General features: G+C 42.1%; 2 protein-coding genes across 6 annotated transcripts in view; one reads left to right on the top strand and one right to left on the bottom strand.

The window, feature by feature from the left end:
* Positions 1–4,223: 4,223 nt before the first annotated feature.
* DNAJC19 (DnaJ heat shock protein family (Hsp40) member C19) lies at positions 4,224–13,215 on the top strand. Its single transcript, XM_090055873.1, has 6 exons — positions 4,224–4,327; positions 5,921–5,972; positions 8,467–8,540; positions 9,661–9,734; positions 11,251–11,321; positions 12,595–13,215. The coding sequence occupies exons 1-6, from the start codon at positions 4,325–4,327 to the stop codon at positions 12,663–12,665; spliced, it is 345 nt and encodes a 114-aa protein (XP_089911999.1). The 5' UTR covers positions 4,224–4,324; the 3' UTR covers positions 12,666–13,215.
* A 1,644-nt stretch (positions 13,216–14,859) lies between these two features.
* Positions 14,860–17,367, bottom strand: part of FXR1 (FMR1 autosomal homolog 1) — a 63,524-nt gene continuing 61,016 nt past the window's right edge. For all 5 annotated transcript variants that reach the window (XM_090055868.1, XM_090055869.1, XM_090055867.1 and 2 more), the window contains 2 exons: positions 17,197–17,288; positions 14,860–15,929 (listed from right to left, as the gene is read on the bottom strand). In XM_090055868.1, coding sequence (XP_089911994.1) covers positions 15,759–15,929; positions 17,197–17,288 — 263 coding nt within the window. In that variant the 3' untranslated portion in view covers positions 14,860–15,758. The remainder of the gene's footprint in view (positions 15,930–17,196; positions 17,289–17,367) is intronic.

Genomic DNA, 17,367 nt, shown 5'->3' with positions numbered 1-17,367 from the left:
GTTCTCATGTAAGGATCGATTTCCTTCTGGAATTGACACAGGATGGAGGCCTCTTCAATCTGGGATGTTTTTGGTAGACCTAGCTTTCAAAGAAGCACCAAACCTTGCTAACCTCATCACCAGAAGCAAACTTCCTCAAGCCTAGAACACACCAAAAGGATCCAGACCATGCCAGGCCAAGAAATGCAAAACCTTGCAACACATCTCCACCACCCCCACAATTACTACACCCCACAACAGAGCCATCAGCATTCCTGGACCTTACAGCTGCACCTCCAGAAACGTAATATATCTCATCCAATGCACCAAATGCCCTGGTGGAAAATACATAGGAGAGACTAAACAACAACTGTGCACCAGAATGAATGCACATCGGAAATCTATCAAAGACCAGAATACTCAACTACCTATGGGGGCACATTTCTCACAAGAAAACCACTCTCTCTCCAATCTCTCAGTCCTGATCCTCAAAGGAAACTTACAAAACACTTCCTAGAGTCAAGCCTAAGAACTCTACTTCATCAACCTCCTGGATACTAAAAATCATGGACATTGGATTTATGACACATTATAACCTGCCTGACATCTGACTCCCCAGGTATCTCTCCAATATTCATCCCCCTTCTCTCTCTTCCCTCCCTGCCCCCCACCCCCAGCCTGTCTCTCACCCATTGACTCCTCAATCTACATTTTCACTGACTACCTGTCTTGTACGCATACCAAACCAGCCTCTGGCTTCTTTACTTTTCATTCCATCCAGGAAGAGCACACATCAACTGCTGTAACTTCCTTAGCCTGATGAAGGGGTTTTGAACCCAAAAGCTTGCTTAATAATTGTTTTCTAACTATTTAAGTTGGTCTAATAAAAGATATCAGATTCACACAAAGAACCTTGTCTGCCTTTGGTAGACCAAAGTACTCAAAACAACCATCTCTGACCTTCAGTTTGGTGACAACTATCCCATCCTTGCACACACTGAGGAAAACCTCCAGACTGCACTGGAACTTTTCAGAGAAGCCTACTAAACTTTGGGCCTCTCTCCCAACATCAAGAAGACTGAAGTGCTCTATCTGCCTGCCCCAGGCCATGAATGTAACCCTGCTCGCCAAATTACCATCAAGAGAAAGACCTTGGAGGTAGTCGAGCACTTCTCTACCTCAGTAGCCACCTCTCTCGAAGAGTGAACATTGATGTGGAGATCCAGGAGAAAATCCAGTGCGCAAGTCCTTCCTTTGGGAAATTGCTTTGGTGTGTCTTTATTCATCGTGATCTCCAGAAAGACACCAAGACCCAGGTCTACAATGCAGTCATCATCCCCACTGTCACCTACAGATGTGAAAGGTGAGTAACCTACCATCATCATGTCATGAGCCTGGAGAGGTATCACTGACAATGCCTCCAGAAAATCAAATGGGAAGATCACTGCACAAATGCCAGCATCCTTGCTGAAGCCAATGTTTCCAGCACTGAATGAGTGATTCTCAAGCACCAACTTCACTAGACCAGACATTGTTTGCGGATGCCTGACTCTCGACTCCTGAAACAGGTGCTCTGTTCCTAGCTTAGTAACAGCCTGAGATACCACGGTGGCCAGAGAAAACGCTACAAGGACACATTTGAAGGCATACCTCAAGAAAACGGGTGCAGACAACACAAGCTGGGAGGAGCTGGCTATCAACCAACTCCAATAACACTGCAACCACAACCAAGCAGCAGCCTGTTTCAAGGAAAAGTGTCTTGTCCTCAAAGCAGAAAAGAGAGAACAGAGAAATCATAGGCAATGACCTAGTCTTCCCTGCAGAAAGACCTGCAACTTCTGTGGTCTTGTCTGTGGCTCAAGAATTGGACTTTTATGTCACCTCAAGACCCATCACTGAGCTGTGGTAGAGATCATCCTCAGAGGGATTGCTGATAATGACAACACTGAGCCACCCAGTTTCCAAAATCATGACTTCCTAATAGAATTCATATTGCTTTGTGCATATGACACTATATTATTAATAGATGACACTGTATTATTAATAATATTCACACACAAGTACCAGACCTATAATTCTCTCTCATTTTGTGGTAATCTCCAGCAATCAAATAACTGAGCTTGTCCATCTGGTACCAGCACTTGACATTAAATTTATACAGAGTGCACCAGTGGTCAGTCTTGTTTGCTGACAGCCCAGCAGGGAGGTGTCCATTAGAGAATAAATTCAGAGAATTCAGTGATAATGTATCTGGAACAAAAAGACGGGCAAGAGAAAAAAAGCTTGTCGAAAAATGGGAAGCTCACAGACAGAAAGAGAGAAATTACCACAAATAAAAGAAACCAGAAAGGGCAAAGAATAGGCATGACAGGGAAAAGAGAGCAAAAATGAGAGAAGAGGAACAGAGAACACTATTAACAGGAGGAAGAGGGGAAATTATTTTATGAAAAGTGAATTTGATATTGGAGAAAAACAAAGATCAAGGCTGTAGATCTGTAGTAATCTATTTAGTCAGACATTTTCATACTACTATGCTAACGTGGTTCAAGTTATACCTGTGGAGATTGCTTTTCTTAGTCTGAATTTAGATCAGCCTCCAATCCTTCCAACTGTTGGTCTGCTAAGACTGCAAACAAGCAAGTGCCAAGCAGTGCCAACTGCATCAATGAATTTTGCAATGCAGACATGTCAACTAAGAGTCAGACTGAGTGCATGAAGTCCACAGCACTCCAGAGCCAAGTTCAGGATTACAGGCTAAGGGAATATAATTTCTCCAATATTCCTGAAGCAGCGTTATTCTGCATTCAAAGAATCCCCAGTTCGCTGCAGCTTCAAAGAGCCTGAAAATAGTCCCCACATCTGCTGCTAGTTGTACAGTACAAGCTTTCACTGAAAACTGTGTTAAATGACCTCACGGTTACTCTGCCTTTCTGATCTATGTCTGTATTTATCAGAGTATTTAAATAATAAATATATAATATAAACTGTATTTGTCAGTGTGCCATCTAAACACAAAGGAAGGACTGAGGTTTCAATTCTGACAAGCCGACATGCTGAATCTGATTTGCCCTGGTCTACAGGGACCAAAAACGGACAGCAACATACCAGCTAAACCATTTTTTACAAGTGTGCTCAAACATAATAGCCTTTTTCAGCAAAAATAAGTCTTTTATCACTCTCTTCCCATGCACATGTTAATATTGCATTACTCTAGGTGTGATGTGGGTAGACTATGTTTCAATCTTTTTGGCCTCTTCAACAAATCTTACATTGACTTCAGCAATAGTAAGACTGGGTTAACAGGCTAGTTTCCCCCAGATTTCCCTCCACACCTTAGTTATAGCAACCTACAGTTGGGGGCTAAAATTCAGGAAGCCTCATGTAGTTGAGCCATTCCACACACGGCGTGGCCCTTGTCCTGCAAACACTTTCCGAGACAGTCAGTTTGAGCTTATTCAAACAAGATGTAAAAGGGACCAGGGCAAATACACTTGTTTTAAATCTTCATAGGAAGTAGATTGAACTTTTGTTTTTTGCCTGGTTCAGGATACAAACTGAACTTTGGACCTGGCTTTGGGTACAAACTTGCTAGTTTTTTGCCTGGTTCTGGGTACAAACTTTTGTTTTTTAACTCAGTTCGAGATACAAACTGAACTTTGTACTCGGTTCAGGGTACACAAGCTTTGGGGGTTTTGCCTGGTTCGGGTTACAAAATTTGGGGGTTTTGCCCAGTTCGGGTTACAAAATTTTGGGTTTTCCCCTGGTTTGGGGTATAAAGCGAACTTTGTGCCCAGTTCAGGGTACAAAACTTGTGTTTTATCCAGTTCAGGGCGCAAACTGAACTTTGAAGCAGGTTCAGGGCACAGACGTTTATTTTTGGCCTGGCTCGGGGAGCTGCCGTGACCCAGTCCTGGTGCAGCCGACGTCGCCCCCCCGCCCCCAGGCAGGCTGGGCTGTCCCTGGTCGGACCTGCAGGGAAACAGGCCTCGAGGTGAAAACCAGCTGTGTGGTGCGACCCTCCCGCGGGGTGAGCCCACTGCCCTCATGAGTGCACCTGTGGCGGATCCTCATTAAACACACTGCAGTCGGGACTAACTAACCCGCGTTAATTGCCACTGGCGTCTGTTGTGTAAACCACCGCGTCAGCTCCGCCTCGACGCTGCAGAACCGTGAGGCGAGACCAACCCCTACGCGCACCCTCGCGCAACGCGCTCGCGCCAAACCCAACAGGGACCCCAGCGCATGCGCGCGACTCGCCGCCCGAGCTGCGCTCCCCTGCCCGGGGGGCGGAACCCTTTTACGACGCTCGGTGCGCGCTTTGCGACAGGCCGCGCGGCGAGCAGCGATGGTGAGTGCGGCCGGGCCGGGGGTCAAGCGCACCTCGAGGGGCGAAGGCGGCAGTGGGGACCTCAGCCTTGCTCGGGGGTGTGCACAAACTGGGAAGCCTCCAGCGCGGGGCACCAGCGACTAGGGGGCCTGGGAAGCAGGATGTACAAAACTGAGGCTGGAGGAGAGCAGACTGGTGGGGGCGGGGGTTTTAAATCCCTGCGAGGAAAGGAGAGCGAGGATGGAGTTGGGCTCTGCTGATGAGCAGGACGAGGAAGAGTTGTCCCCAAACTGCAGCAGGGGAGACTGAGGTGGGAGATTAGAAGGAAATGTCTGGCTGCGAGGCTGATCCTGCATTGTTTACAACAAGGGTAGAAAAAATGTCCATCTTTGGAAACTTCCAAGAGCAGGCTTGAGGGGCACGGGACTGGGACAGTTTGGTCAGGGCTGATCCTGTCTTGTGCCAGGAGGTGACCTTGCAAGGTCCTTCCCAGCCCTGCAAAGGACACCAGGCCAGTCCTTCCCTCTGATGCCAGCTCTGCTTTTCCTATATGTGGAAAAGGGCAGTTTTTGTGAGCAGTCCCTATCAAGCCTACCCCCTGGACATGGGCTTTCATGGTAAGTAGGGTTGGAAGGGACCTGAGCAGATCATCAAGAACGACCCCCTGCCATGGCAGGAAAAAAGAGTACTGGGGTCAAACGACCCCAGCAAAGTGATTATCAAGCCTTGTCTTAAAGCCCCCCAGGGTAGGAGCCAGCACCACTTCACTTGGAAGTTGGTTCCAGATTCTAGCCGCCCTGACAGTGAAGTAGCGCCTCCTTTCCTTGTCACACTATTGCATCTTCACTTGTTTGTTGTTCAGTTCCCCAAAAGCTGCATTATTCAAAATTACTGAATATCTGGGATGAGGATTGGCTAATCAAGACTAAACTGTTACATTCAGTTCTTGGTAGCATCTATGAAACTTAACATGTTTCAGTTGATGTTTATAAAAAGCACGAAAGTGCTTGTGAAGAAGATAAAATATCACCCATAGTAGAAGTGGGAGAATTTAAGCAGACAAGATTTAAATGAATCACGTGAAGTGATACAGTAAATCTGAGAGAGAAATGGAAATAGGATCCAGAAGTGTTCTGCTGTGACTGCATGCAACATAAAGCTATAAAAAGCTTTGAAACAGCAAACAGTTAAATATATGCAAAATATAAATAGCTATAAAAGAAATTATGTAAAGTAGGTGGTGGTGGAGAGGTTTTATTTCCAGAAATTTTTTTCTCTAATGTTCCAATAACGTTAAAAAAAAGTCAGCCAAAGTGCATTAATGTTTTTAGTGCAGTGTGTATTTCTATAGATGGGGAGAATTTCCTGAAGCTTTTTATACCTGAGGTTAACAGCAATTGTTCTGTCTGTAGTTTGAACTGAAGGAAGAGGGACTTTATAAACTACTGCTTAATGTTTCCATTAATATTCAAGTAAACAGCAGAGTCCACAATATTGAAGTGTAAGGTCTTCTAGTGAAGCTTAAATTCATTTGATCTATGTTTTAATTAGTCTGGTTTTAGAGATTACCATTTTTCCCCCATTTCTAATGACTACTTTTCCCCCCCGACCCAGGCTACTACTATGATAGCAGTTGGCCTGACACTAGCTGCTGCTGGATATGCAGGTTTGTGTCTAGTGTGAATACTAATATTGGATTGTACTTTTCATAGTTTGCTTCAATAACGATTAACTGTAAAATACACAAGCAGCATGAATCTGTGGGGTTAATATTTATTATTGGACGAACTGTATGGTTGGGATAGACAAGCTTTTGGGTATCACAGTATCCTTCCTCAGGTCCCTGGGAGAAAAGTAGGCATAGTAGAGCTCAGTAGCAGATGGGAGTGGAAAAAACTTGCATAAAATTCAGTGTGTGAATGTCACACGCGCACACTGAATTTTATGCCAAAAACAGGATAAGAGAAATTTATGAGGTAGCCAATAGACAAGACAGCTGCAGCAAAAACCTGATAGTGGAAGATCTGGATTATTCAGGAGGGTCATTATCATCTATGAGGTACAGACATTAGCACAGTGTTTCCCAAACTTCTGATACCTGGGGTGCACTTTTCATCTAAATTAAAATCAGCATATGCTTCACTCTAACAACTAGAAAGGGGGAGGGGTGTAATACCTTTTTTTTTTTTTTTTTTTTTAAACACATTATCTACTCTATTCCTCTGCCAGAGGAAGTCATTCTGGTGCTGAAATGTACTGTTACAAAATTACACCAAATACATCTTTAAGGAAAGGATTAGTTCCTATAGCAGTTGTTCTCAACCTTCTTAGTCATCATGCACCCCTCCATAACTCCTTTGAATGTCATAGCACCCTGATTGAAAAGCACCAAGCTAGATCTAAATTCAGAAAAGATCTGGAGGGGGTAATCTGTGGTGCTAGATCAATGGTTCAACTTAAGGGCAGTTGGGGCAGGACCCTACCCTCCCATACACTGCTCCTTCCACCGTCTGTCCCATCCTGACCCCCGGCCTGTATCTCATGCTGCTGAGGCTGCTCCTGCAGGGCCTCATGCAATGGCGGCCACCCCTGCGGCCCTTCCCCCAGTCCCAAGAACATGGGGAGTGTGGAAGGGATAAGCCAGGTTACAAAGTGTGGTTCTGTCTGTGCATCTGCCCGTGCATCTGCCCCTTCATAGTAGCAGAGTATGCTGCTGGGATTGTGAGGGTGGGAGGTCACAGGAGCTGTCTGGGGGCAGGGGAAAGCTGCAGTCTGCTGAAAAGCAGACCTGCAGTAGCTGGTAGGACTGCAAAGCTTTGGTAGCCAATTTGATTTGGAGGAGATTGGGCCTGATTTGGCTTCCGAATCTCCGAATCACATCGAGAGACCAATTAAAAAGTCTGAATCAAATCGAAAGCCTACAAATTAATTTGAAAAAGATTTGGCCATAGACTAAATAGGTAGCAGTCCTCACCACACTGGACACAGCTGCCTCCAGCTGGTAACTCTGTTTCCGGGGGGGGGGGTGGGGGGAGGAACAGACAACGACGACAATGCAGTGGCTTGGCTAGAACAAGCTGCAGCGGGGGGTGGGGAGCGGCGTGGGAGTGGGGGCTCTGCCCAGCTGCTGCTTGCCCCCTTCTGCCCAGAGCAAGCTGTGCCTGCATCATGCCCAGCTAGGGCAGAGGGGACACAATGCAGGTACAGCTTGCTCTGGGCAGAAGGGGGCAAAACGACACCAGGGCAGAGCCCCTACTCCCACCACTGTCGCATCCCATGCTCCCCCATGACCCCCCAGGTTGTCCCAGCCCCAATCCCTTCCTCCCCTACACCCCCTCCCTTCCCCCCACCACAACAGCAGGAGGCAACTGTGTCCAGCATCTTGAGGACTGCTATTTATCTGTTTAGTCTATGGCCAGGTTTCCAAAGCAGCACTGAATCTTCAGATCGGATTCAGCCAAATCGAATTGGAACAGCGAGTCGAATCTCCAAATCAAATCATTGTCCCTCTGAATCCAAAGCGATTACTTGCCACTTCGCACAGGCCTACATTGTACCAGGAAGGAGAGCATTTACCCCCTCACACAGGGATCTTACGGCAAACCTGTCACAGCACAACCTTTGGGAATCGCTGGATTACCAAGTGTCAGGTGGATTATAGATTCGAGGATGTGTGTATGATCCATAGATTCCATGGCTTTGTTGTGGGGAGTATTGATTGTTGTGACAGTAGAGATGAGTTGAGAGGTCTTCTTTCATTAAGGCAGGCTTGGGCAGCAGGGAGTTCTGATGAGTTGGGCAAGATTAGGAACCTGTTTGAAGACCAGGACAAGGGGAGCTGGGAATATTTCTCTTAAGGCCTGGTCCTTTTCAAGTATAGACTAGAATTGTTTGATCCTTCTTACCAGTTAAAATGTGGGATGGTAGGTGACAACCACAGATTTAATAGACCATATCAGTTTAGTAGCCAATACAGTACTTAAGTCTTTTTGGGGTACATAAAGGAACAGACTACAGAAAAATGTTAAACTCTTATCTTTTAGATCAGAAATAGTTTTGTTACTCATCCTAATCTAAAAGTAAAACTGTTGTACTGAAATTCTAAGTTTTCATTAAAATACTGCTTTAGTCGAGTTCAATATGAAGTCACTTTCTTTAAGGTCGTTATGTGTTAAAAGTTATGAAGCTAATGCAGCCACAAGTAAATGAAGCTATTCAGACACTGCCAAAATCTGTAAGTGCCATAATCCTTTTTCCCCTCAATATATTACTTACTGTTATTACTTATTGTTTGTAAGTAGCTTTATTTGTTCCCTAGTTTAAAAATGCTCTTGTATAAATACAGAACATCCTTTTTCTCCATACCACTATTATATTATTAGTGAGAGTGCAGAAGGCATACATCCAAAATTGGAGAAACTGTCACTTATCTCACTAATTCTGAAACAAGTTGCAAACAGCAACGGGACAAAGATTTTCCACCACACAGTCAAAAAAAAACAAACTTCAACTTTCTTTGAATCTCATAACAGCAGTTTTTAAGAAGCTCCATTGTACCCTTTTAGATTGGAAAGCGCTGTCAGTAGGGCTTTGCGAAACACCATTGTTTCGTTTCCATGTCTGTTTCACCAATTCGAAGGGACAATATTTCGTTCCGTTTCGAAGCACTGTCCTGTTTCGTTGAAAATGTTTTGACTTGTTTCGACGTTTCTCCCATAGGCTATAATGGGGAATCATGAAAATGCCTAAAATACTGTCATTTCTTGCCTGATTCCGATGCAAGTTGCAGGGATGGTAGCCCTTTCTGAGGGCACAAAGCCTGCCAAGTCTCAAGGAGATAGGTGCAGAGGTTTCTCAGAAACTGCATCTCAAAGTCTTGAAAGCAAAATTTGTGACTCCTCCTGGGGGTGCAGGCCCCTGGGTCTACGTCAGATGACAGGAGCCTACCACTGCCGCCTGGGACTGGTGCTGGGCACAGCCCGTGCCTGGCACCAGGCTCCATAGAGCTCAGCCCAGCCCTGCTCTGCCTGCCTCTGCAGCCCCATGGAGCTCAGCCCGGCAGCAGGAGGCAGGGATAGCCAGGGCTGCACTCCCCTCCAGGCTGAGCTACATGGGGCTGTGGAGCCACTCAAAACGTTTTGAGAGCCCTCATTTAGTTTTGAAGCTGTTTCGATGCTTTTTGTTTAGTTTTGATTTTGCTGCTTCAAGCTCAAAACAGCTTCGAAACTAAACAGTGAAACTTCATACAGCCCTGTCAGTATAGAAATAGTAGCAACTTTGTCCCTCCCCCTTCCCACAAGGTTTAGTTAACATTATTTGTCTGAATTTTCTTATTAACATACTTACCATTTCAGACCTTCGGTTATTACAGAGGAGGATTTGATCCTAAAATGACCAAACGGGAAGCAGCTTTAATATTAGGAGTGAGGTAAAGTCATTTCTTTAAAAAGTGTGGAATGCAAGGGGGACTACAATTGTCATGTGTGTCTGGCTTTGAAAAATACAGGGTCTTCCAAGCTCCCATTGACTTCAGCTGGAGTTGTAGGTCCCTCAATGTATGTAACTTATGTATTCAGAAACTGTTTTTACTTGGTGCTGTCCACAAGATTGTCTGCTAAGTTTAATGTTGCATATATTAGTAGCATTTGTTGTGCTGCACAGAGGAATCCTTTCTTTTTAAAAGCCACTCCCAATTAGGAATGCAGTAGTCAACCACTTTTTTTTTTTTGCATTGAACTTGCTTGAAAAAGCAGTTAGAAATCTTTTTTGTGAACAGTCTTAATAAAAATGCATGAAGAACTATTTTTCTGCACATGAACACTTAAGACCAAGAACTGAAACCACAGAGACTTTAGACAGCATGGTGCCAAAATATTAGGCACTGCAATGATCAATGTTACAAAGCCTAAGAAACTTGGGATTTAAGTTATAAGGCCCCAAAGCCTATATTTGCAATGGCAGATAAGCACCTATATACACGCCGACCATCTGAGCTTTTGGAAAGTAAACATGGTTGAATTTTTAGAGGTCTAGGTCAGCAGTTCCCAAACGCTGACAAACTGTGCACCACCAATTTAAAGTTATATGATCTTAAGTACCCCCAGCAATTTTTTCAGTTCAACCTTACGTACTACCAGCAAATTTGTCATATAAGGTCATTATAATAAATCTGTTAACGCATACCACAGGTGGTACCCATACCACAGACTAGGAACTGCTGGTCTAACTCACTAAGATGCTTTGAAAATTTGCACTTGATCCTTACTTGCTCCTGTTTCCTCTCCAAATGTCTTGGTAGTCCTAGAGGCATTAGCCTTTGGGGTGTTTTTTGTTTTTTTTTTTATTTATTTATTTTACAGACTTACTGTTTCTTATTTATACTGTAGAACACAGATGCCCCATCAGAGATGGGACCCTCATTTTTCTCACATATGAGAAGCGAAGGCTGCTCCCCATTTCCCTCTATAAATATTGCCTACACAGAAGGAAAATGAAAGAGTCACAGAAACAGGCTGCTACAAACTGTGGGTGCAAACACCTAAAAATTATGTTTTGAAAAGCTTGCTGTCAAGGACTGTAGTGCAACTCTCTCTAAAATTGCATCTCATTAAAGCCCTGTAAAAATTATCTATTGGAATGAAGGTTTTTCTTACATCACTGAACTTCCATGAAAAGTTTGTGTTTGTTTGGAAACATCTGCACTGCAAACTGGCTACGATCAATAAACTGAGGATGCCATATAAACTAAAATTGTGAGGTGAAACAGTTACCCTAAACACCAGTAGAGGGAAAAAGTGGGCATGTGAAGGAGAAAAGTCTTTTCAAATTTCTTAACAGTTACTATATAAAAATATTGTTTCCTAGTTCTGAGGACCCTTATGCAATATTTTCGGGAAAGTTCCTTCGATGTAGCTCACTTAAGTCTCTTTCTCCCTTTTACCTAGTCCTACAGCCAATAAAAGTAAAATAAGGGAAGCTCATAGACGGATCATGCTTTTGAATCATCCAGATAAAGGTAAGCAGAATTAGTGTTCTCTCTGGTGTATTTTTAGGTGAAACTTTGGAACTCAATAAAACAAAAATAGGACTTGTATACACATTATGCGCAACAAATGACTTGAATCTCTTAATTTCAGGGTAGCCTTTCTCCCCATTTTAACACTTGCAGATTAGTAGATACATTCAACCACCTCAAATTTTTTTGTTACTTGCTATATCTTTTTTGCAGATAAAGTGAGATCATTGAATTGATCCATCATCAAATGACTAAAAAATCCCTTTACTTTTAAATGAAAGCTGGTGTAGTGTGTGGAACTTCTCGTAGGGTCTGTGGTTATCCTCCATGATCTGTGACTGCAGAACTGGTCCTTTATAACAGTCAGCAAGAACAAAAAACTATGCTGTAGTGACAATTGTCATAAGGGAACAGATACTATACAGTAAGCAGATGCCCAACTTTAAGCATATAGGTTATTTGCTGTTAAGCACAGCAGTTCAACTCATTGAAGTCAATATAGTAAGTCACGTGCATTAGTACTTGTCAAGTTGAGGCATTTAGAGTGACCTTAGAACTTCCCCTTCCCTTGTTCCCCCCCCGCTTCTTGGCCCTCAAAACTGGTCTTCAGGACATATTTCCATAGAAACCTTTTAACAGAGGCAAATTCAGGTGCTCTCTATTGGGCACAGTGTCCACTCCAGTGAATATGTTCCATATGTCATAATACTGCCTATTGTAATTCGGGACTAAAGCAAAGGATGCTGACCAAAGGACACCATGTCTTATGGTCAGAATATTGTTCCAGTTATAGATTGCCCAACTGGGAAGATGATATACTTTCATCTAAAATCAGTTACACTACAGCATAGTTTAATTGGCTATGTAAATATTTAACCAATACAGGAAACTTGGGTCTGGCAAAGACCCATATGCTTGGCATTTCCTGTGGTAATATCTATTAAAAAAAAAAAAGATAGTGCTGCACACCCTCAACCACAGTGATGACCAGTTCAGCTTGATAAAATAAATGTACCACAGAGAAGAATTTCTGTTGAGGGGAGTAAGCTAAACAAGAAATATGAGTATTTGTCTACATAAGATACTGTTCTGGAATTGCTACACTTATGAGAAGTCATCAAGGTATTTTATTGCTTCGGTGTAAGTGCACCTCATGAAATGTTTAAGAGTGTTTAAAGATTTTTTTTTTTTTTTATAGTCTCCGAGTCTCAGGTGGGCAGTAAAGTGGTAAAGGAGAACAGATTGTGACACAAGATACTTTTGTTTCCTTTAGGTGGTTCTCCATATGTGGCAGCCAAAATCAATGAAGCTAAAGATTTACTGGATAGCCAAGCTAAAAAATGAATGTGAACATTTGGCTTTAAATCAGTGGTTTAGTTCATGTGTTTTGATCAGTGATCCCAGAAGGGCTGCAATGCCAATCTTTTTTATTTGATACAAATGGTACTTGAAGTGAATTCAGGGAACTTCTTCCCTAACCCTCAAGCTTAGACATAGTTACTGTGAGTGGGGAGGGGCTGTGCTTTACAGTCTGTAATATGTTCATTGCTAAACTCTAACCCCATGTCTGTCTACCACTGAATGCCTTTCTCATTATACGAGAGGGAAAATACAGTCATTTGATCTGGCTAATTCTTATTCTTGTGTGGGAGATCTAAACAGCCTGAGGCCATGTTGAGCTAATTTCCAGTTTACCCAGGAACATTTGTTTAAAACTCATGCTGCTATGATTTACTATGCCAAAGTTAGCTAGATGATACTAATGAAAGAAAAGGCAGGGTTGAAACAGCCTGTTCTTGGAGAACAGCAGTGGGGTTTATTTGTACAGTAAAAAGTATCTAGAAATGCTTATGGTTTTTTTTAATTCAACAAATAAAAGTGATTGAGAAATGAATGTACAGAAGTGTCTTAACTTGCAATACCTGACATAGTTGCTCAGTGTTTTATTTGCCACTTGTCTCTAAATATTTTTACTAATTCCTGCACTGATTGTCGTTATTTAATTCATATAACAAGCCTATACTATAAATCCTAATCATATAAGATCACCCTATTATGAAATTATCTTGAGTGCTCTACCTTGTACTTTTTATTTTAAAAGTACAACTTCCATTTGTAATAAGAGATAGAAAGTAGGGAATTTAGTTGCAGAAGCCTTCTAAATCTTTGAGTTAGGTTATAAATTAGCCAAAGCTACAAGGAGCCACATACACATGAAGATTTTATTTTTAATTTAAATATTCATAAGTTCTGCACCTACCCAAAATTTATACCTGCCTTCCCAATGTAGTACAAATGCTGCTCAGGCCTATAGCATTTATGCAATATACTGTTTGTAGGAAGAATAGTGTAGTCGGTAGACCAGACTAACTGAAAAATGCTTGTGTTTTGACTAGTCCGAGTAACTTTGCATCTTTTCTGTGGGCCTGTAGGACTTTGCCTGTGTGCTTCTCTATATGCACAGTTGCAGTACAACAGAAGAGTTGCTAGTCGGAAAGTCTGTTCTTTTAAGAACGGAGGATTAATGAAAGATAGAAAAACAGACATTAGAACATTTAACAAAATACAGAAAGAACAGAGGTAACGGGAGCAGAAACACCATAATACAGCAGTTAAATTGAACTAGGAAATGCCTAGACAAACAAACTTTAAAAATTAGCAGGTCTAAAAGATGAGCCCTAGTAAAGCAACAGAATGAATAAGTTGACTTGACAGCCATTACCTGTCTACTCCTCCCTCACCTCACCAAGGATCCCTTTTTCCTAGAGGTCTCATTGTCAAAAATCCTTTTAGTGACTAAGATTTGCTCAAAAAGCTGATTCACTTAAGTTTTAATTTCCTCCTGAGTCCAAACTGTCAAATCTTGACAGTTCTTTCCCCAGAACAGCCTGTCTTTTTGACTGAAACCTACCCAAGTTGCAATTTTATTGCTTCTGTTTCCTATTTCAGCTCTTTTCTAGCTACAACAAATGCAAAAGTTAAATAATTTGTCCCCTGCTGCTCAGAGCATCATACCTGATTTGGTGAGGATGAGGCTGTACTTTGTTCTTGGAGACCTCTGCTTTGGTTTCGTCCTGCATCCCTCTTCTCCCCTTTCAAGTGATGTCCCCATGACTTCTTCACTTCTCCAACCTTCTTTTTTAGCCCATGTCTATGTTGCTTACAAGCCTGAAAGGAACTACCATTAGTGTACCAGACTTTTACCCTCATTACATGTCTACAAAGGTGAACTGTCAATAATCCCATGCATGTTTAAAAAAAAAAAAATGAAGTGAGATTTACCACCTCCCCCGTTTGAGGTTTTGTTTTTTGTTTTTTTTTATAAGAACTGAGATAAAAACTAAATTTAAAGTGCATTAAACACTTTAAGGCTCCAGTGTATAAACGGCAAATTTAATATGTTAATTTGCTGTAGACAAATCCTACAAGGCAGCCAAAGGTTCAACTCAACCAGCTAATGAGCTGAGGTCAATTGTCAAATTACAGCATTAATTCTTTGAAAATCCTGAGATATTTCTGATGAAAAACAGTCAACAGATGGAAGATCAAAGTTTATTTTTTTTGTTTTGTTTTTTTTTTGTTTTTTTTCTGTGGGTTTCTTTTTTTCTTTTTTTTACTACTGGCATACAAAAACATATTGCACATCAAACAACCAAAACAAAAATAAAAATACTCTACTGAGGACTAACATATGTAGTTTATACAGAATAAACTTTCTGGAAATTGATCTTTTCAGTAGTTAAGGTTATGTCTTTATGGACATGACTAATTCAGCTTAGTGTTAACTAAAGCTATGTTTGATTTTTAAATACTGTACAGTTTAATAAATAAATCAAACAAAGCCTCAATGTAGAACAGTCACTGCCAATGTCACTGCCAATATCCCTGCAGATAATGAGAATTTAACAAATGTATTCCAGTGGTCTGCAGATTTTTCTTCTACATACAGCATTTAAAAAACATGTATTAAAACAGACCAGTTTCCAGACTAAACTAATGGAGAAATTACAATTCAGTGCAAAATATTTTAAACTGCATTTCTTTCTAGTATTCCTCAGGTGAAGAAGTGGTTGCATATTATTAAAAATGTAACAAAAGCAGCTAATGCTTTCATAAAGAATATCAAGTTAGGGATCCCCCCACATCTCTGCCATATTTTGAAAACAAAATAACATTTCCTATAGCCAGCAAGTTTTTGTTTATTTAAATGTTACATATACTATCTCAAGGCACATCTGATGATATATTTATAACACAGTAGGTGTCAAAGTATGTTTAACATATGATTTCTTCAGGATCCCTCCCCTTTCTGTATCCAAAATGGAGGAACTGAAAGTGCGGTGTCAAGACTGGCGATCCATATTCTATCTTTGGCAAGCTTATACAAGCACTATTGTAAAATGTAATGTAAAAGAACTGTAAACTAGGAACTTCAGTTTATGAAACACCATTCAGCACTGCTTCTTCCTGATTATTTCCATCTTCTTGTACAGTACTTTTCGTTTCTTCAGGATTAGGCTGTGGTTTAGAAGGTTCATCCCCAGAAGCACCAGCTGGTCCGTTTATTGCCTTTTCAGAAGGGCCATGTTCTTCAATCACATCTTTTGCCTTTCAAAGAAAAAACATTTTTAAGCACTAGATACAGCAGCAAAGGGAACTCACGAGACGGACTGAGCAATCCCTGTGCAACAGACTCACTGCAAGTTGAACCAGGACTGGAGTTCCACCATCTCTGGCTTGGACAGGCTCCCTAATAGGAACTGCTGTAGTGTATCCAACCAGTGCAGTTCTCTAATCCAGTAACCGCTCGCCAATAGGGAGCCGTACCAGAAAAAGAAGGTGCAAGCAAATGATGGGGAAAAATCTAGCCCCTAGAAAGTTTCCTTCTAAATTCCAGTAATGTAAAAGGTTAACTTAAGATCTTGGAGGTTTCATATCCTTTCCAAAGCAAGAGTAACTGAATGTTCTTATTGTCTACCTATAAAGATAAAACTCCTTTTCAAATCCTGTGAAATTCCTCACCTTGTCAATACTTTATGGCAAGGGTCTCTCTACTGTATAAAAGTTCCCTGTAGTTAGTTGTGATTTTGCCACTTTTAATACCGCTGAATGCCCCCTCTTGTTGCTGTAGAAAGGTGGAATGCTTGCCCATCTCCCACCTGCACCTGTGGTGGACCAATTCATGGCCCCGTAGGCCGGATCCAGGGCAGGGTTGGCACACAGAGTAAAAGGTGCAATCCAGCCCAACCCTGCCCACCAGATCTGGCTCCTGAGTGACAAGGCATGCTGGTGTGATCTGGTGCAGCAGAGCACATCATCCAACCCTCAGGGTTCCCCAAAGGTCTGGAAATGGGACAATGGGGGAGCAGTGGCAACATTAAATGCCATGGCTCTGGAAGCTCTTTAAATTGATGCTTCCACTGCTGCCCTGTAAATTGCCAAACCCATGGGCAACCCCGTGGGCTGGATTTGGCCCACAGACCAGAGGGTTAACACTGATTTGTACCATCCACTTTAACTCCTGTAGGCTTGGGCAACTACCTCCATTTCCCATTTTTATATAAACAGGAACATTCCCACCCCCCCCGGGGATCCAGGTAATTAGTACTGATGGAGTGCTTTTGAGTGTGATAGGGGTGGGCAAGTTAAACTTGGTGTAGTAAAGTGTGGGAATTAAGCTTTAAAAAGAAAGTTTGTTGTAACACAGTAAGAGATGAACATCAACTGGTACACACCCTCAGCAACCTTCACTTGCCATGTTACACAGCTGCCTGTCTACGCAAGGTAAGGGTGAGAGACTGAGCATTCCAACACAAACTTCGCACAGTGGAGAAGGCACACAGAGCAGCAATTAAGTTTCTTCTTTTTCTCTTACCATTTCTTTCTTGTTTTTGGGCAGCAGCTCTTTTGGGGAGTTCCTCTGTCTACTCTGAGATTCAGCTCGTGATATATAATCAGCTACTGTGACTGTTTAAGAAAAGAAAAGTTACATCACAAAATAGTTTTTCAAATCACCTAACATTTTAAAGCAACCTAATTTGTTATA

Source organism: Crocodylus siamensis, chromosome 6 (genome assembly GCF_052110815.1).
Source record: "Crocodylus siamensis isolate JL-2025a chromosome 6, ASM5211081v1, whole genome shotgun sequence".
NCBI classification, from domain to species: domain Eukaryota; kingdom Metazoa; phylum Chordata; order Crocodylia; family Crocodylidae; genus Crocodylus; species Crocodylus siamensis.
Note: the sequence above shows the minus strand (reverse complement) of the source record. Positions and strands in the feature narration are given on the sequence as shown.